At 31.7% G+C, this 22022-nt stretch overlaps 2 protein-coding genes across 2 annotated transcripts; both read right to left on the reverse strand.

The window, feature by feature from the left end:
- Window positions 1–5409: 5409 nt before the first annotated feature.
- LOC129870032 (pyruvate kinase, cytosolic isozyme) lies at window positions 5410–10947 on the reverse strand. The gene is made up of 4 exons (XM_055944609.1): window positions 10778–10947; window positions 8726–8996; window positions 6917–7378; window positions 5410–6601 (listed from the first exon to the last, which is right to left on the reverse strand). The coding sequence occupies exons 2-4, from the start codon at window positions 8981–8983 to the stop codon at window positions 5789–5791; spliced, it is 1533 nt and encodes a 510-aa protein (XP_055800584.1). The 5' UTR covers window positions 8984–8996; window positions 10778–10947; the 3' UTR covers window positions 5410–5788.
- Window positions 10948–14908: 3961 nt separating this feature from the next.
- Window positions 14909–19799, reverse strand: LOC129871461 (transcription elongation factor SPT4 homolog 2-like). Its single transcript, XM_055946370.1, has 5 exons — window positions 19484–19799; window positions 18029–18120; window positions 17855–17910; window positions 15907–15968; window positions 14909–15221 (listed from the first exon to the last, which is right to left on the reverse strand). Exons 1-5 carry the CDS (start codon window positions 19571–19573, stop codon window positions 15171–15173), a joined length of 351 nt encoding a protein of 116 aa, XP_055802345.1. The 5' UTR covers window positions 19574–19799; the 3' UTR covers window positions 14909–15170.
- Between the last annotated feature and the right edge of the window lie 2223 nt (window positions 19800–22022).

The raw sequence follows: 22022 nt of genomic DNA on the forward strand, positions 1-22022 counted from the left end.
CAATTTTCATTCTTTCTGCCTAAGAAAAAGAATTTAGCATGCTCAATTACTTTGATTTCAACTATTGTATCAATTTAATAATATTTAAGTGTATGTATTACGATCTGTGCAAGATTATTTATAGCCTAAAATATTGTGAAGATAAGAGAGAACAATATATATTTTTAAGTGGGTCCCACAAATTGGAACATCCACTACTTTACTTTACTTTCATAACACTCCCCTTAGATGTCCACGTGTAATGTGTCTCATTAAAATTTTTACAAAAAACAATATACATAGTTATCTTGAACATCCATAGATGTTGTGCCTTATTAAAACCTTACTAGAAAAAACCCAGTGGAAAAAAGTCTAGTGAAGAAAAAAGAGTACACACATCTGGTAATACGGCTTAAGTGTTGTCTCATTAAAAATCTTATCAGAAAAATCCAGTGGAATAAAACCTCAGTTAAGGAAAAAAGAGTACAACGCGTATTTTACTCCCCTTGACGAAAACTTCATTTGATATTTTGGAGACTACGCATTTCAATCTTATATCTTAGCTTCTCAAAAGTTGATGTTGGTAATGCCTTTGTGAATAAATCTGCAAAATTATCACTCGAACGAACTTGTTGTACATCAATATCACCATTCTTCTGGAGATCATGTGTGAAGAATAATTTTGGTGAAATATGTTTCGTTCTGACTCCTTTTATGAAGTCACCTTTCAATTGAGGTATGCACGCAACAGTGTCTTCGAATATAACTGTGGGTACTTTGACATCATTTTTCAGGCTTCATCTTTCTTTAATGAACTGTATTGATCTCAACCACATACATTCTCTACTTGCTTTACGAATTGTTATTATTTCAGCATGATTTGAAGAAGTAGCAACAATAGACTGTTTTATAGATCGTCATTATATAGCAGTTCTTCCGTATATAAATAAATAGCCTGTTTGAGATCAAAATTTATGTGGGTCTAATAAATAACCTGTATCTGCATAACCAATAAGGTCTGCACAACCTTTGTTAGTATAACCTCGTGATTGATCATTGATCCAAACAAAATTTGAGGCATATCCATATTTTTCTTCTAAAAGAAATAAAGTAAATATTATAATTAAAACATTGCTCATTATACAAATTTTATTTATTTACTGAATTAGAAAAATAAAAACATATGATTTGGTACAGAAAAATAAAAAGAAAATTATTTAAATATTATCAGGCTTATCAATATTCATATTTCCTTCTCGGAAATTGAAGAAATAAGCTACGTCCAAATGCATAGGCTCAATATTATCTTCAGAGATAAGGTTTGTCTCTGAATTATTTTCTGTCCTCTTCAAGGATGCCTAATATAGTGAACTAGACATTTTGATGACCGACAGGTCCGTGATCAATGTCTCATACCTCCACATCTATGACATATACTTTCTGAATTTTTCTTTGGTATAGCTTCTTGCTTTTCACTCTTCTTTTTATATTGCTGATAATTTATCGGTGCTAGCTGAGCATCATGATTATAATTTTTTTTTCGACCACGACCATGACCATAACTAGGGCCATGACCTCTTTCTCATTAGTTATAATTTATCTGATTCACTTTAGGGAGTGACAAAGAACCAACGGACCGACTATCATTATTTTTCATTAATAGTTTGTTATGGCGTTCAACAATAAAAAGGTGAGAAAGTAATTCAGAATATTTCTTAAAATCTTTTTCGCGATATTACTGCTGCAGGAGCATATTCGCTAGTGGAAATGTGGAGTATATTTTTTCAAGTTTGTCTTGCTCAATGATTTCTTCGTCGCATAAATTTAACTGTGCTATAATTTTAAATAAGGCAGAATTATATTCAGTTATATTTTTAAAATACATTAATTTCAAATTGAGTCAATCATGACGTGCTTGTAGAAGGATGACCAATTTCAGGTGGTCATATCTTTCTTTTAGATTATTCCACAGTTTAAGGGGATCTTTTAATGTGAGGTACTATAATTTTAACCCCTCGTCAAGATGGTGGCGGAGAAATATCATGGTTTTGGCACGGTTTTGACAAGAAGCCATATTATCATCTTTGATGGTATCTGCCAGACCCATCGATTGTAGATGTATTTCGGCATCTAGTGTCCATGATGAGTAGTCTTTTCCAGATATATTAAGAGTAACAAATTCAAGTATAGAGATATTAGACATTTTAAGAAAATAAAATTCTTACCCTTTTATAACGTTTTTTTAAAATAGCTCGAAGTGATAGAGGCTCGTACTGATAATGTGTTATAAAATAAACTAACTTAGCAAAAAATAAGGACAGAGTAAGAGAAAGAGAGAATGGAGCTAATTTCAGTGTATGTATGTATTACGATCTGTGTAAGGCTATTTATAGCCTGAAATGTTATGAAAATAAGGGAGAACAATATATATTTTAAGTGGGTCCCACAAAGTGAAACATCCACGCAATTTATTTTTATTATATTTATTTTTTATATTAGTAGATGTAAAATTTATATGCAATGCTTTTTTTTTCTTTCTTTGTTTAATTGTAGCTTGTTTTGATTATGTTATATAACTATATTTTGATATATGATTCGTTAGTATTATAGTTGGATTTTTAAACTCATTTATTGAATTAGAAATATAAGGTTATAATTAAGTGTAATTTTCATATACGGAGCTTTATTTGAATGATGAACTTATAAATTTAGGGTTATAGTTGATTCTTTCAATTTAGGCTTAATTACTAATTAAGTTTGAAGGTGGATCAAGTACATTATTCGTTGTAAATCGAGTTTAATTATATTTAAAATTAAGAATTTCTAAAATATTTGGTAAGAGTAAAATATATGATAAGAGATATTAAGAGAATTAATAATTAAGAAATTACTAATGTCGATAGGTGAAAAGAGTCCTAAAATATATAAGAAGAACTTGATAAAATAAATACATGGAGAAGTCTTTATAGAACAGTATAAGGTGAAAATTAAACGGATTGTCCATTAAAGTAATTCTATATATGAGGTGAAAAAAGGGTTGTCCACTAAAGTAGGTCTTGAAATTTTCCGCAAAATAAAAGGTAAAATTAATGAGAGAGAAATATATACAAAAAATATACAGAGCTATTAAGACAAGTCGATGCAACATGTATCAATTTTTGAGTTCATATTGTAGTGCTGAAAGAAGGTAGCAAAATCCGATGCTTATATTTCTAACCTTTCCTTATTTCTTTTTGTGTATGTGATTGATAGAATTTCTATTTTAGTTTTAATGTACTTAAAAAATAAAAGCATGACCATATACTGACTGATAAGTGATTAGTGATAATGATTGATTATGGTTCATATCTATTAATTCATGAATTAATATACTCATGGTATTATCATTATTTTTCATAAATCAATCAAATATTTACTATTATTTGAATTTTTTATAGGGACAAACATGCTATGCAACACACATATACTCAACTAATCTCTATATTAAAAGCATGAAAAAAATTTAAAATGTTCATTGAATTTTTTGTCCTTCATTAAAATACTCTCATTTAGACAATATCGTCTTTTTCTTTTTTCTAAATTATTATTATCTTTATTATATTAAATTGTATAGTCACGTAATAAGTAGAAGGAATTCTAAAATAATTAAGCAATAAGATTGTTTACGTGAAGGAGGAGAAATCCTAAAATAATTAATATGACTCCTAATTATCTAAAAAGTTAGTTTCATTTTTTATTTAATTTTTATTTATTTGTAAAAGGTAAGAACTGTTAATATTTATTACTTTAAAAGTTGACTAAAATTTTACGTTTTTACGTCTTTCCTTAATATTGTAATAATCAGTTAAGATTTTGTAAAGACTTATATAATATAGATAGGAATCAATGAAAAAGGAATTAAACACATCTCCTAGAAAATTACGTTTTGGCATGGGTTTAGGCATATAGAGATGACAATTATGAAAAAAATTTAAATATTCAGACTACATATTGATCTGTTATTTTAGTATATTGTATTTAGTTCTTGATATATAGTAATTATGTATTACTGTGTTTGTATTGATTTCTACTCAATTTTATTTTATAGTACTGATAGTTTTAAAGTTCTTTGGTATTTTATGAAGAATATATAGTGGGCGTCTGGTAATAAAAATTAAATATTTTTATTTTATTTGGAAATTTTAAAATTGAAGTTGAAATTGGAGTTGTGTTTGTAACCAACAAATATTTATTTAACTTATTAAAAGTATATATTTTCTAATAGCTTGATTTTTGTCTATGTTACAGTGTATTATGACGTACTTCATCAACTCTATCTTCCAAAAAAAAAAATTAAGAAACAATCATATTGAAGATTGTTGGGACAATTGATTTTTTTTTCTACAACAATTGCTATTTATATTTGTCAAAGTACGTAATTTTATTAATTATTTATAAATTTTATTTTCTAAAAAAATATACTATATTTAAAGTCAAATGCTATTTTAAAAGAGATTATTTTTCTTTTGTATATTTTGTATTGATTGACAATTTAACGCTCACGTACACTAAACTAGTCACTAATAATTTATATACAATGTATGATAAAAACAACTTAACTTTATTGAATCAACATGATTTGTGGTGCAGTAGTGAGACTACTTCACCCTTAACCAGAGGTTTCGAGTTCAACCCCAAAAAATGAAAAAATCATGTAAAAAGCGTCACCTCCAAATTGGCCCTGCAAAGCGCGATTCGAATTTAATCGAGGCTCCACGAACTCCGAACACCATATGGAAAAAAAAACACTAGTTTAATAAATAAACCAAAATAGACCTACTCACAAAGATGAGGAAAAAAAAATTAGGCAATGATATGATTACACGATTGTTACGACAATACATAACAATGAATTTAATAATATAATATAATAAAATTTAAATAATAATCAAAGTAACAATATGATAAAATACAACATGTAACAATCATCCCAAATAAGTTGCAAGACAAATCAAGTGAGTAATATTTTTCCTCTAATAGTTATATTGACAGATCAATTTTCATCATGCACAACAAATGTAGGCTTCATAGATGCAACAACTTATAATAGAATTCCACAAGTTAGGTCTAGATGGATGGCGTGTACACAATCTTATTCCTACCTTGGAAAGGTAGAAAGACTGTTTCAATAAACCCTCGACTCGAACAAAACAATTCTAAAAATCAAGCATGTAAAACAAATATAATAGTGAAGAATCCATACTGAAAATAAATGAAGCAGAGAACAATAGCAACAATAAATAATACAATAACCGAAACCAAGAAGACACTAATATCAAAGAACAAGATAATGACAGGGTAATAGAAACAACAATGATAAGGAAACTACACAACGCATGACTATATACTAACCTTCTATCTAAATCCTCGGATAAATAGTCATAAATATAGGAACATATAATAATGTAGCAATTTTCACTGATATCCAAAATGAAAGAACCATTGGAACATGGTAAATCAGATGCCAATGAAACTCTTTCCAGTGTAATACATTATAAATTCCTCAAGAAGGTTGAAAGTAAATGTCCCCTTGCACAATAACATAAAGGTATTGCTACACCAAAGGATATTTATTTTAAATCCAGTGTTTGAAGCAGATATGAAATTTAACATGAAATATAGTAATCCTTGGTGATAATACTAGATATCCTAAGACATTGTGACAAAATCACCATATTAATGCATTATCAAGACCAGAAAGCATAATGGAAATCAGTATGAACTCAGGTAGGGGGAGCTCAAGAATTGTAAGGTATGTGACACACTCCGATTACTTCACGATGCAAATCTTGATAACGGATGCAGCACCAATACGATGAAGTGCCACGACAGCATCACCAGGTTTGCATAGCCCTTTTGTTATGGCTGATTTCAAGGAAGCTTCAAGGATTACCTCAGTTGATTCAGAATCAGTGGCCTTCGCAGAACCTTCACCAAGAATTGGAATCAAGCCCCTATATACTAAACTGTGCCTAGCTGGGGACTCGTCACTGATGGACCAATCGAAAGAGTCTGTAGTCAAAATAGGGACGACTACTGACAGAATAGGAACAGCAGGCCTATACTTGGCAACCAGCTTAGCTGTACTCCCGCCCCGTGTCAGGACAACAATGAGTTTTGCTCTAGCTTTGTTAGCCGTGCGGACAGCCGATGATGCTAGACTTTCCAATGGGCTCATTGGCAGTGGGGTACACCTGATCATTTCCTTGAAGATAGCCTCGTTGTCAAGTGAAGACTCTGCCTCAATGCAGATTCGAGCCATGATTTTTACCGCCAGCTCCGGATAAGCACCAGCTGCACTCTCCCCACTTAACATAACACAATCAGTGCCATCCAAGACAGCATTAGCCACATCAGTAGCCTCAGCACGGGTGGGCCGTGGAGACTTGATCATTGATTCAAGCATCTGAGTGGCAGTTACCACAGCTTTACCAGCAAGATTACACTTGTATATCATCATTTTCTGGGCCAAGAAAATCTTCTCAACTGGAATTTCCATTCCGAGATCACCTCGAGCAACCATAAAAGAATCTGTCTCACGGAGGATTTCGTCAAAGTTGATTACCCCTTCTTGATTTTCAACCTTCAAGACAATTTCAGAAGATCAAAACATCAGACTACCCCATAAAACTAGTTAGCAGTCAAATATTTGTACAATGGACATCTGACTCCCCTCATTGAATAACACACTATCACAAAAATCTCTCCCACCATTTCCCCCCAAAAAAAACATAACACAGAGAGGGAGTGATAAATGGAAAGACATGTTCAGGAAGAAGAATGTAAATCTAGAAGACACCAATCCATTGCCAAGTATTAATGTTCTTCTCTCCTAAACAACTCATATGCTTCAAAATTCGACCATACTAAACCATACAGACAAAATTACTCTGCATACCTTTGACATTAGTTGAATGCGCTTGGCATGTGGACCAAGAACCTTGCGAACGTTGACAAGATCTGAACCCTTACGCACAAATGAAAGAGCAATCATATCAATGTTGTTAGGAACACCCCACTCTAGTATATCTTCTTTATCCTTCTCCGTAAGTGTTGGAAGGTCCACAACCACACCTGGTAGGTTTACATTCTTCCTCTCTCCTAAGGTGGCAGTATTCTCACAGCGACATCTCACTGTTCCAGACGGTGGATCACATGACAAAACAGTAAGGGTTATTGTACCATCTGCACACAAGATGGTATTGCCAGGCTTCAAGTCCACTACCAGCTTCTTATAGCTCATTGAGATCATTTCCTCATTTCCTTTTATGGTATAGTCTGTGGATACAATGATTTCTTGACCTTCCTTAAGCTGAATCGGTTTTCCATCCTTCAAGAAACCAGTTCGAATCTCAGGCCCCTGCGTAAAAAATGTATGTTAACCCAACATCAAGGAAGTAAATTGAAGCTGCAGAATAGTCACACATGCAGAATAAATGGAAGGTCTTAACCAGTACTCTTTGACTTATTATGATAGCAGCATTCTAAGATCAAATTCACCAACCATTGACAACCAGAAACAAAATAGCAGTTGCTAGAAACGGAAATAGAGAATAAAAATGTTTTTTGATTCAATGATTCCAAGCCAAGCCATATATATTACCGAAACACAATAGTAAATAAAGATCTCAGTCTCGACTTAAATATCTGGCAAATTGAGGTGAAGGTTAAGAAAGTTTGCTGGCAGCTGCAGTAGCCCATAACCGGAAAACAGAGTCCCCCCCCCCCCAAAAAAAAAAAAAAAGAACATCATACTAACGTGTGAAAAAGCTCCATACCGGTAACAGATGCAAGTGAACCTTAGCATGTGTTATTCAAGCTGTCAACAATCTGATCCACCTTATATTACACAATTTTGAGTTTGGAATGTACCAAAAAATACCACAGCTTACCACTTTCTACAAATATTATTATTGAACAAACTTATTATCTAGTGGTTAACAAAGACTAATCCAATCAAAATATTGCACTTCTCCACCACTAAGGGAAGGGCATTGCTTATGACCACATAAAACAAGATCATAACGCCCTTCTGAACTATGGAGGAAATATGGTCCTTAAAGAGCTAGGACTTGCACCCAAGGGTGTGGCCTAATGGTCAATGAAGTGGGGTTGAGAACCATAAGGTCTCAAGTTCTCTTCCCAGTCCCAGCCTTGGTGGACGGAGTTACCTAGTACTTGTTGATGGTGGAAGTGGAAGGTATCCCATTGAATTAGTCAAGGTGTGCCCAAGCTTGGACCGGGCACCACGGTTATCAAAAAAAAGAGTTAGGAATTTCATCCTCCATGTCAGGAATACATAATAACCACAAAGAGAAATGATTTATATCCATGGAAGCTCTCTCTCAACTATATCAACACCCCTTGTCTGAATCGATTAGAAAGATACGTTTCTATAAAATGCTACTCTTCTAGTTTGACAAATTTAATTCTCAAAAGGGGGGAACGGAATGCTCAGAGATAAGTAGTAAAATGTAGCATCCTTGTCAACGAAATTCTAAACACACTATGCATTTGGTGTGAATCGGCTTTCACTGTACTCTTATTATACCCTAATTTAGCTGACTACACCTGGTTGAGGTAATCCTCAAGCAAATACCACACTGAAATAACGACCAGCGCAAAATTACAAACCATCTGCACAAGAACTAAGTTGAAATAGAAGAAAAATAATAACCGATAACTAAAATATGCTTCAAAATCAAACCTTGGTATCAAGCATGACAGCACACAGGATCTGAGTATTCTGCATAGCAATCTTAAGATTGTTCAATGTCTCCTGATGGTACTCATGGGTCCCATGAGAAAAGTTAAACCTGGCAACGTTCATGCCAGCACGAAGAAGCTTCTCCAGCATTGGTACTGTTCTAGAAGATGGCCCTAAAGTGCAAACAATCTTGGTCTTTGGGATACGGCCATCATTTGGGAGATCCTTCATGATTCCAGCTATGTCTATGTTGGCCATTTCTTCTATTTATCTGCTCAAAAGGACAAGACCCACTCTTTTTCAGAAGCCCATATAACCAGCTCATTAAATAAAACTCTTTCGCGTTTTTATAAGCGAAAGCAAACATTTCATCAATTTGTACCAAGAAAGTGCTAGTTTGTACAGAAACAGAAAAGGACCTTGATTCCTTTAGATCCAAGTAGCACATTAAAAAAATACTTTGGAAATTAGAACTGCACTCATTACTCTTACATAGAGGCAGGGTACTGATTTAAGACGAAGAAGAACTTCCATGTATCCTTTTAACAATATGAACAAACATTTAGTATTCTATAGCAGACAATCAACAAGCAACTCCTGAGAGAAATTAGACATATAGGAACACCTACATCAACTGTACATACAAGCTATGTTGATTGAACGCCCCAAAATTGTTGTCGTACTCGTTTGGGATCCTCAAAAAGAACACTACTTTTGGAGGATTCGACAAGCCCCCAACAGCATTTTGTAAGAGTGGGAGCAACATAGCATACAAGTGGAATATAATCAACAAATATGTTGATTCCAGGGCCATTCTATCAACTATATGTTCATTTCACAATGCTATGATTCGAGAAATCAATGTGCTTCCAACTTAACAGCATGGGTAAAAGAGAAATTGGAAGAATCTTCATCAAGACATCACACATCTCCCTATAACAAAAAATTAAACCAAAATGCTTCCTCTACGAACAAATATAGAAGTGAAGTCTTGGACTTTCAAATAAAGGAGACAAGAAAAGGGGACTGAACAAACAATGAAACATCATCAACGATGCGACCAGGATGAAATCAAACACAAAGAGCTTGTGTCATTTCTCAATCTGGGACTTCAGATCAAGTAAAAGAACACTAAACCACATACCCAAATGACCAAAAAGAGAACTTTACAACAAACCAAGGATTTGCATAAGTCCTAGAAGCATAACAAGCTCGTTAAAAGCAACAAAAAGGTTTTATTTCCCAATCTGGAATTTCAGATCAACTGAAAGAACATTCAATCAAATACCCAAATGAACAATATCAAGAAAAAACACCAAAAAGCTAAAACTTTAACCAATGTTTTATACGAGTCTTAGAAGCATGACATAGCACAAAAAAAAAAAAAAAGGTTTCTCTCCAGTCACCAGAGAAGCTACAGATCAACTAAAAGGACACTAAAACAAATTCCCAAATGACCAAAAACAAGAAAAAATCACCAAAAAAGAATCTTCACAACAAACCAATGATTTGTACAAGTCTTAGAAGCATAACATAGCAAAGAAAAACGGGTTCTCACCAGTCATCAGAGAAGCTACAGATCAACTAAAAGAACACTAAAACAAATACCCAAATGACCAAAAACAAGAAAAAATCACCAAAAAAGAAACTTTACAACAAACCAATGATTTGTACAAGTCTTAGAAGCATAACATAGCAAGGAAAAAAGGGTTTTCACCAGTGACCAGAGAAGCTACATATCAACAAAAAAACACTAAATCAAATACCCAAATGACCAAAATCAAGAAAAATCACCCAAAAAAAAAAGAAACTTTACAACAAACCAAAGATTTGCACAAGTCTTATAAGCATAACAGAGCAAAAAAAAGTAAAAAAAAAAAAAGGGTTCTCACCAGTGACCAGAGAAGCTACATATCAACAAAAAGAACACTAAATCAAACACCCAAATGACCAAAATCAAGAAAAAATCACCAAAAAATGAAACTTTACAACAAATTAAAGATTTGCACGTCTTATAAGCATAACATAGCTCAAAAAAAAGGGGTTCCTCACCAGTTAGGTCAACCCTTCAAGAAATTTGTTCTACTCTTTTTCTTTTTTTGTACTTCAACCAGATTCAACTATGGTCTGTGGAACTAAAACCAGTATCAGTTGCTTTTCTTTTATAGCAAGGATTCAGTAGGTAAAGTGTATAGTACAAGAAAGGACAAAAGAAAATGTAAAAGAAAAAGATGCATGTTAAACGGTGGGCTGCCTCTATACAAATGACCCATGTTGACTGTCACTTACAAAATACCCTTTCGATTATCCTCAAAGTATTTTCTTATCCTCCAATAAATACAAGGTGTCGTCCCAAATAATTTTTGGGAAAAATTTAAAAAAAAATGAGAATTAGTATCTGGTTATATTATTTATTATTATTTGATAAATATCTCAAATTTTCAAGTTTTAAAAAAAATTAGAACTTAAAAACTTGAAAAGTTTTAAAAATTTAAAAATTATCCCAAAATTTTATATTTTATAAAAGCACCCATTATTTATTATCGTGAAGAGATTGTTAGTACAATGTGAGAAGATTTTATAAAAGAATAGTTTGTTATTACCTCCTCTGAAAAAAAATAGTTTGAATGACAAGATTGGGAAAAAAGAATAATTTGTTTTTACTTCAATTAATATATTGTTCTTGCTCATATTGTTATTTTATTGTTGTTGATTGTTATCAATTATGTTATAAGTTTTTTTTTTTAATGGAACATGTTCATTATAAAATGATAACACAAACTTATGAGTATTTTAAATAATTTTTAGAATTTGTGGGTACAAAATAATATTTTTTGAAACAGTCAAGTATTCTTGAAAAAAATTGTAGTCAAACACATGGTGAAATTTCACCAAAACTTCATCCAAAAATTACTTGCTGAGAATATTTAAAAAATTGGGATCAAACACTAGCTAAATGTGGACTTATATACCCCATTTTTTTAACGAAGGATATATTTATTCATCCTGAAGTAAGGGCATGTAAGTCAAATTAACAAATCAAATAAAAGAAGAAAAAAAATCAACTTACTACATTTGATTTGATTAATTTGATATTGAAAATTAAAAAAAAAAAATCAAACTGAATTCAAATTAAATCGACATAAAAAAATATTAATTATAATCTATTTTGTTAATATATTTTAAATTAGTGAATGATTTTCAATGTTTGGATACATTATTTCAAATTTGGAATTGTAAATACATATAAATATTTTATGTTGTATTCAGATCGGATGTTACAATTACATTGGTTCTAAATTTCAGATCTGAAAGTGATTTATTTTATAAATAATTTGTTTTGTATTTAGTTTGATTATAACATTTAATCTTATAAATTTAATATATTAAATGTTGATATTTCAATGAAAGTATCTTGTACTCATGTGAATTTTACGGTCTTTTGTTGATTTTTATTTGGTTAAAGTTTTTAAGTTCTAGACTATTATACATGTAAGTAAAATATATTTGATTTCTTTTTTAGCCACTGTATAATTGTAAGAAAATGAAAAATCAAAAACATGATTAAATCAAAATAGAAAAAACCATTTGATATTGATTTGAGTTGGTACGTAGATTTAATAAATTAACATAGTTAATTTAAATTATTTTATAATAAAAAATCAAATCAACCGGACTTACGTACACCGTACAATAATTGTTTATTTAATTAAGAAATGGTAATGGGATATTATGGAATAATTTTTGAAAGATTGGTACAACTGATATTGACATATCTTACACGTGGCCCAATAAATCATTTGGGCTGCTACTTTTTTGGGCCCATATGGATACTATACGTGGCCTCCTTATTTTGACTTCATAATTTTAAGTGAGCCCATCAACAAATATTAAATTAATTTTGATATATATAACTTTAACACATATAATAAATAAGAGAATACTAAGGATTCAAACCATATAATTATTCAAATGCGAGCGCATTCAAGTTCAAGGACCTTATGGTGCCATGATTATTAGGTGCGCCTTTTATAAGTTAAAAATCATGTAATTAAACTTTGTGTTTGTCTTATTATTATATTTTTTTCTAGGATTGACGTCTCAATGTTTAAATTATATTCATCTTATTTTTCTTCACTTTTCTTTAATTAGGCTCGTCCATCAAGGATGGACATGTCTATTTCTTCCCCCAACATTTTGTTTTATAGGAATTGAAAATTAAGTGATCGTGAATGAAAGCGTTGGGTGGAACTAGTAATATTGTTATCATTCTGATCACAGATTTAAATTGTGATAATAATTTTTTGTAAAATTATAAAGTAAATTACGTATTATAGGCTTTTGTAATTCAATTCTTTCTCAAATTTTATATAGAGCAAAAGTTTAGTATATAGAGTTTTTTTTTTCTGGGGAAATAAGTGTTCTGGAGCCCACAAAAGATTTTCCATAAAATATACTATTATATAGTATCATTATTTTACTCAAGTAATATTCTTCAAGTCTTGATTGACTCCTCCGTCTCCCAAAAGACAGAAATATTTATTTTTCCTTTTTTGTTAATTATAAGGTTCAATCACATTTTGTTTTACAGTAACAATCTTTTTGGTTTTATATTTTTATTACTTCTAATTAATGTTTAATTTCTTGTTTTATGCAAAGATAAGATTTGCCATTAGAAAAGATTAGGTTCATAGATAGGATGACAAAGTGCATAAATTTCTAGAATTTAAACAACTAAACACAATTTTACTATGATCGTATGATAAAGTATCAAATCTATAAATAAAAAATTTGATTAAAATTTAATGACATCGTAAATGCTATTAAGTTAGGAGGATAAAGTATGAGATCAATAAATTTAGATTAAAATTTATGATTGTATCAAGTTTGGATGGTGAAGTATCAAACATACAAATTTCAAATTTATATAGTAAAATATGAAATCTATAAATTCAGATCGATTATATAAATAATGTATGTTTTTAAAGGTCAAAGTAAGAAGCATCATTGAATTTTGTAATAGTGAATGATTCCTTATTTACAAGTAAAGTTTATAATTATTAAGTGATTGACAAATTCTTCAATTTAGAACTTAGAAGAAAATTTTAAATTATACGAAATTGAGTTAGACTTATTTATGTTAATTGATATGGTGTAACACATCAAGTTTGTCCTTTGTAATGGTATGATAATGGTGGTGATATTTTGAACTTTATTACTAAATAAAAGATAGATTTAAATCATTTTGTATAGTTTAAACGTAAATTTGGATCTTTCCCTTTTATTGATATTTGTGCTCTGATTTTTCGTTATATAAAAATGGAAATAAAGGAGACGTGGAAAACTGCTGCATGTCCAAATTGACCCCTCTGAATCCTCAAAATGACAAATAAGTCGTGTTCATAAAATATTTCTTTTATATATATATAATTATTATTATATAACATTTGTCCCTTGAAAAAGTTTAAAGTTCATATTTAAATGACAAAGTCCTACCCTACCATGTGGTGATGAAAATATCAAACACACAACGATCTATATGAAAAGGTAGTTTTGTTGAAACATCGGATGAAGAAATATATTCTTTTATGAAATTTCTAGTTAGACGATATATCTACTCCATAGATACAGTGATTTTTTTCTTTATGAAAGCAGGCATCTCAATTTCGAAAGAAAATCTAGATGACAAAATACAATCTCCTCAAGATATGGATGACGAAGTAACAAATCTAAATCTTCAACCCTACAATGTTTGAATGGCATAATACATAAACATGCCTTTTAATTTAATTTTAGTTGACACTTAAACTTATATAAAATTGAACAAGTGGACACGTGTGTCCTACATGACATAATACACGCAGGACATGAATTTCCACATAGGACGCATGTGTTTAAACACTGCTATGACTGGTTTTAAAAAAAAATGTATCATCAGGAGTTTACAGGCTTTGTAGGGTCTCCATCTTTAGCTCAACCATGCCTGCCTTATGCCAAAATAGGTTGACGCACACCTAAAGGTGTGACCTAGTGGTCAATAAAATGGTTGAGAACCATGAGGTCTCAGGTTCAATTCCCAACGGAGACAAAAAACACTAAGTGATTCTTCTCATCAACAGAATTACCTGGTACATGTTGGTGGGAGGGGCCAGATTACACAAAACCATTACTACTCCAAACACATCTCCACAAAATTTTAGTGTCACATAAACACAACACCAATACATGAGAGTTCACCAGATGAGAATGCAGACAAAGATAAATGAGACATTCAGACATAAACATGTTCAGTTTCCAGATTAGGGAGGTTTAATGATGATTTCAGTAATTCGTTATCTTAATTACATAACATTAATCCCAGAATTTACTTTGACGCTGCAAAATGCGAGTACTTAACATGTCAAAACCCAAACTCTGCTGATGTTGTCATTGCTGGTTTGTTGGATCAGATGCGTTTTGGAGGAGCATATGGGATATGTTCATCCTCACAAAGATTCTGCAGAAAAAATAGAAGTAGATAACTATGCAAAATAAATGGACAAGTTAAATTAGGACGTGTAAACTAGCATATTAAACGTAGCAGAATGAGCAATCTGCGAACATTAAGTGAAAATCTCATCTACCAAGCTAACTTGATTATAATTTTGCAGATACTCATAACCCAAATACTTAAGGAGTTGTGCTCCCAAAGTGACACTAATATTGTTAGCCAACTCTAAAATGCTTTGACAAAGACTAAGATCTTAGCTCACCAACAGTAAATATAACTTCCGCAGTAACTCATCAGAATAAGAAGAGGTAACAAAATTCAGTTAGTTTTTTCAATTGCCCACACCCACAAGGTATCAAGACACTGTCTTGTAATTATCACATGCTTTAGACAAGGTGAACGCGAAACAGGAAAAGAGATACTGAGATTCGACAAGTCCAAGTAAAGCCAACGCAGAGAGAGATGACCTCACTAACCTAAAAGGTATTTCAAATACAAACGACCTAGGATGCCCAAATATTTGACCCGGAAAGGAAGAGTTAATACTGTGTATAATATAATACAGAAATGACAGGACAAATTAAAGCAAAAGAATAAAATGACATGTCTAACTAGTCCAAAACTTGAAATTTTAGCACATCTGACGAAAGACAAAAGGACTTTGGAGTAGCAACCATCTGGAATCACTAACCTGCAAATCTTCCGGAAGTGCCTCAGACACAGCAAGTGTGTAACAACCAGGGACATACCGTGCTGCAAATATTTAGAAAAAAATTTCAAGTCAACAATATGCCCCATTATACAACAGGAAATAAACAACAATACAGATAAAGATGAAGGGATATTTCCCAACATACAGACACAAAGCATTAGCTCACAGTCACTAGCACAAAGAGCAAAGCACACAATTATCGTAGTGTGAGTTCTCATATTCCTCAATTTGCTTCCTTTTTGTGGAGATTTTCATTGAAAGAACTAGAAAAGAAAAATAGTTGCAAGAATCAACGCTGCGCTTTTTCTTTAGAAAGGAAAAATACTTCAATTTTTTACTATTGCACTTTCACCTACTCATTCAATTTGCAATCAAATGCTTCAATTTTATTTGTCAAAAGCTTGATTCTTAAGTAGTCATTAGTTTTGTAGAATTAGTCTGCACCTGAAATCAGTACCTCACGAAGACTAGTGCTAAAATGAGGCGGGGTCCAGAATCTTCTTTCTCTTTTCACATGTTCTAATTACTCGAAACAATGGAATTTTTAAGATATCAAAGAAGGATAGGTAATATGTTTTCAGTCTCTAAATCTCCAAATTGCCACACCTTATTTGTTCATCTATACAATGTGTGTGCATTCTTCGCTGTTTGGAGCCTTGGGCATATGAAACGTCTACCAAGTACAGGTTAACACCTAATGTGCGCCTTCGTCCATCCAGGACTTCCTACCTTTGGACGCATTACTCAGAAAATATTATACAACTCACTACATCTCAAGCTAATAAAAGTGAAACGGCTAGGTAAAAAATGGAGTGTTGTCTGGTATTGACTACCTTAAGAGGAGCTTCTTAGCTTGATAAAATCCAATTAGAGCACGTATAAAGAGAAGCCAGAACACCAGATCCCTTCCTTTTTTTGGATAATCAGTTCTTTCCTAGCACTCTTCTCCGATTTTTGTGTACTTCATTTAGAGAGCCCCTTTAGATCTGGCAGGAACTCCCCTCACTCACTAAAATTTCCTAGCCGTTCTCCCAAGATACGACATGAACTTGGGCATAATATATTATCAATCTTTGCATTTTTGGAAGTCTTAGGCATAAACTTGTATCCAAGATTATTCTTATCTAATCAAGACTGCTGTTCTTTAATGCCTAGTCTATTGAATTTCCACCATGCAGTTTACAAATGTTACACCGCCAAACCAAAGTTTCTAATGGTGATGCACTACAGGCTAGTCAGGATTAGACAAACATTATCCTTACTCGGAAACGTATGTCTCTTGACGATGAACTCTAAATCATTTGGAAGGAAAAGAGACATATATGATATATAGGTGTAGTAAACTAATGAGATTAGTTTCTAGTCACCAATGTGTGTACTCACTTATGAGAAAAAGAAAGAAAAAAAGTTAAGAACGAGAAGCCGTCTGAATAATCACTTCCCTGATTAAAAGAAATCCTGTATAAGACTAAATTCAATAAATTGAGATGTATCTACTGATCAAAGTTGCAAACCAACAGACCCCGTTATAGTCGCGAACCCACTATCTAAATTATGTCTAGCCCTGTCCCTTTCACGAAACATCCAATCATTTTGCAAAAAGCTAATGTCACAGAAGAATGTGAATTTAAAATTCCGCCCTTTAAACCTTGGAGCACTGTGCTACTAAGTATTAACGGCACATGCAGAAAGTGGCAAAGGAAACATCCCTCAGGTATTCCCTCTTAGCACAATTATACTACCATCTACCATGGGCCTCTTAAACAAATTCCAAAGATTAGCAGAAAAGCTGATGACTAAATAAAATTTGAAGTTTTGAATCCAAAATATATACCAAATGAGTAATCAAATTTCATCAAAATTATAAGAATGTACGAGAGACCAATCAATTTTTTTTATATATATATGTAAGAGAGGTTTCACATACCAATTCGAAGCCATCGAGCTGCCCAACTTCTCGTTGGATCCATGACAGAGATTAAACTACGACACAATAGCTCCCAAATTACTTACAAAAAAAATTATTGGCCTAAAACAAAGTAAAACAAAGAAGGAAGAAAAAGGATATATTACATAAATAATAAACTACACATAAACATACCCAGTGAAATTTGGAGTAGTACAGTCCACTACACGCTCATGATCTTCATCCATCTTGAAGAAGGGACAGTTCTCGCATCCTGATTCCCTAAACTGCAATTTACCAGTTAATCACCCATCAAAAACATAAACCCCACTACAGTCTACAAGTATATCCAACAAAAAAAATGAAGCTAATTTACTATATGTTTCCTTGGCCTATTCCAAACCCATATACAAAAATACAAAAATTATCCAACTATAATGAACATGAATGTCTTAGTCCTTAATGTTGTGGGAATTGATACCAATGATTCATATACCCGACCTCAAAATGAAAACTTAGATAATTGATTATTCATCGATGAAATAAAACATTGAAGAAGGGACAGTACTCTCATCCTGATTCACTAAACTGCAATTTACAAGTGATCACAGAAAAAAAAAACATAAACCCCACTACCACTTACCAGTTTATCCAAAAAAAAATAATCATTTACTCTTTTCCCCCCTTAAATTGTTAAAGACTAGGGAAACACATAGGCTATTCCAAAGCTGGATATAAAAATACAAAAGTAATCTAACCATAATGAAACCGAATTCATTAGTCCTTAATGTGGTGGGAATTGATACAAATGACTGAATGAAACTTAGTTAATTGATTATTAATCGATGAAATAAAACGTTGAAGAAGGGACAGTTCACTCATCCCGATTCATTAAACTGCAATTTACCAGGTAATCACATTAAAAAAAACACATAAACCCCACTACCACTTACCAGTATATCCAAAAAAACACTCATTTACTCTTTTCCCCCCTTAAAATTGTTAAAGATTAGGGAAACATATCGTCTATTCCAAACCCGGATACAAAAATATAAAACTAATCTAACTATAATGAACCCGAATTCATTAGTCCTTAATGTGGTGGGAATTGATACATATGATTCATATAGCCAACCTCATAATGAAAATTTAGTTAATTGATTATTAGTCGATGAAATATAACGTAGGCACAATCCTTAAACATAAACCCCACTACAAGGACATCCAATGAAAAACTTATTTGGAAAATCTTAGTAACTCAGCTAGTTGACTACCTGAACTTTTACTTGTTGGTGAGGGTTCCATTCCCCACTTTGTAATCCCCCCCCCCCCACCCTACCCCAATTTTAAGAAGAAAACAACTCTTTTACTCCCTTTTTTTCCTTATAAATGTTAAAGACTCCGCCTTTTGAGGGAAAAACACAGTCTATTCTAAACCCAGATATAAAAACATAAAAAATAATCAAAATACAATGAACCCTAATTCATTAGTCCTTAAATGTGACGGAGTTTATACAAATGATACATACAGCCGACCCAACACTGAGACATAACTTGATAGATGGGGGAAAAAACGTTGAAAGAGCAAAAACAAATTGATGGGTATTGAAGAAATCGAAAAAGGGTGTATTCAAAAAGGGGATTTTGAACCTGGTCATAAGTTTTGACAAGACGGCAACGGAGACAAGCTCTCAGTTCGTGACCAAAACTGGTCGGAATTTGTGCAGGTTGGCTTCCCATTCTTGATTCTTCCTCTCCTCTTTCACTACCACCCACTGTGTGTGCTCCGCTTGCTGTTCGACTTGGGGAAGTTCAATTTTCTCTTCTAGAGTTCACTGGATTTTCTCTCTCGCTGTTTCGGGGGGAAAAAGGCAGAAACCTCAGGCCCAGAGTGATGATCTATACACCAACTTATTAGTCCCAATTTGGGGTGAATTTGGATTGTTTCTAAAATTAAAATAAGGATGTACTTTTAATTGAATAAATAAATGTGTTGTAAATAAGTTGATGTACTTATAAAAAGCATCGCATCTACGATACGAAACACACAGAAAAGATTACTACTCTACTTTCTCGTTTTGTCATATTATTTTTTTCTTTTTTTTTCTTTCTTTATTATAATTTTTTTTCTTTGCTACTTATATATTATTATTAATATTTTATAATACGTTATCAGTACGACGCTCTAATCAAATTTATTATTTCGAAACAAGCTATCTTCTGAAAAAGGGTATAAGTTTGCACTTACCATTTGTTAGTGCTTAAAGGAAATATTTTTTCTCTATTTCTGCTATATTTGGGATCGATAATAAGTTTCACTAAGAATATCATTTGATGTCATCATTCCAATTATCCCATACACATTAGTTATTTGTGTAATTTTAATTAATTAAAGCATATGTATTGATCCTGAAAATTATGTCTGTGCTCTCAAGATAATTCATTAATTTATTGGTTTGGTCATCATCTAGAAGCTTAGTGAGCATTCTAACGAAGAGTACTTTGAAACAGAGGAAGTAGTATTTTATTATTGATATAATAATATATGATGGAGATCGGCTAAATTTAAAAGATGAACTTATAAAATTATATTCATCACAATAAAATGAGTTCCTTAAAATTTCTTTTATAAATTCATCAATCACTTTAACAACGACAAAGATTTTAAATCTTAATTTTAAGAAAATAAAATGTGTTCCTCAAAATTTTCAGAATCTTGCTGTGATTCTAACAAAATCCAGATGAAAAAAAACTGATTGTCAATTGCAAAAAGTTTTTGTCCTGTTTATGTAATTATTGGTGGGGTTATTGACTACTTAAAAGATCATCAATTTTTCATGATTTTTCATATTCATCATGGTAACTCTTGTTGCTCTTTAACCACTGCAAAGGTAAGTGTGATTGCATCCTTGTACATATTAATGCATATAAATATGTGTATTTTCTTCTCATGTTCATTGTGGGTACAATTTTTTGATTAGATCATAACTTATTTATATTGATTATTAAAAGGTCTAATATAATATTATTTATTATATTTTAAATTTATTGATTATATTTATTATGTTTTATTGAAATATAATTCAATTATGCATATAATTATAAAGTGATAATAGTTTAAAGATTTATGGTTGAGTTTCACCGCACCTTGGTCTATTATGTCATTGATTGAAGTTATGATGATAGATTCAAGTCTTATCGCATTAAAAGGATAAGACATTGGATTAAAGTCCCAATGTAATATATTGATGATATAATGATGATTGAGCAAATTGATATGCTCTTGATAAAAATTGTGAAGTCCGTCCCATTGAATATGCTCCATTCTTTGAAGAGAATGTGATAGCAATAAATTAAAAATCTGAAAGATGACAAGGTAATTTTGTGATTGAACATATGAATATGGGCGTGAAGGGCCAAAATAATAATTGTCATCGTTGTGATAGTTATAAAAGAAAGAACATTATGGGTTCTCAAAATGATACTTCAAAGAGTGGAGGCAATTTTTGCCATCAAATTTTGTATGAAAGGTATTAGGCATGCGGTTACTATGCTACCTAATTTAATTTTATAAATTCTTTATCAAAATAAAAAAAATATATAAAGTGGAGGTACACTTGACCTATCAAAAGGTGATGTTGAGATGTGTCATATAAATATGATAAATTTCAAAGCATAACAATAAACTTCTAATAAAAAATTATGAAGCACATTCATATGATTATAGTTCATTTCCTGAAGAAAATGTAATTTGTGGTAACATCATGAATGCTCGACCATTCTTGAAAGTGAATGTGTCAAGAGATGATAAAAATTATAAATAATGGCATGGTCATTGAATGAATGTCACAACTCACCTCTACGAGAGGTTTGAGAGAAATAAAGAAATTTTATTATGATATATATGGTCAATGGTCAAGTACGTTTAGTACGTCACAAATATTGTGATATGTTTTATGAACTATCAAAAGGGCAAAAGAAAAAAATGATTTTTGCCTATAAGGTTGTGGCCATGCAAAAAAATGAAAATTATTGCTAGCACAAAATTATCATTGATTATGTACATATGTATGTCAAAAATATTTTGCCAAGTATTATATAACTAAAAGGAAGATATTAATGGCAAAAATAAATCAAGAAACAAGTTTTACTTGTAATAATTTTAACCATGACAATGATGATATAAATT

This window comes from Solanum dulcamara, chromosome 10 (genome assembly GCF_947179165.1).
Source record: "Solanum dulcamara chromosome 10, daSolDulc1.2, whole genome shotgun sequence".
Taxonomy (NCBI): domain Eukaryota; kingdom Viridiplantae; phylum Streptophyta; class Magnoliopsida; order Solanales; family Solanaceae; genus Solanum; species Solanum dulcamara.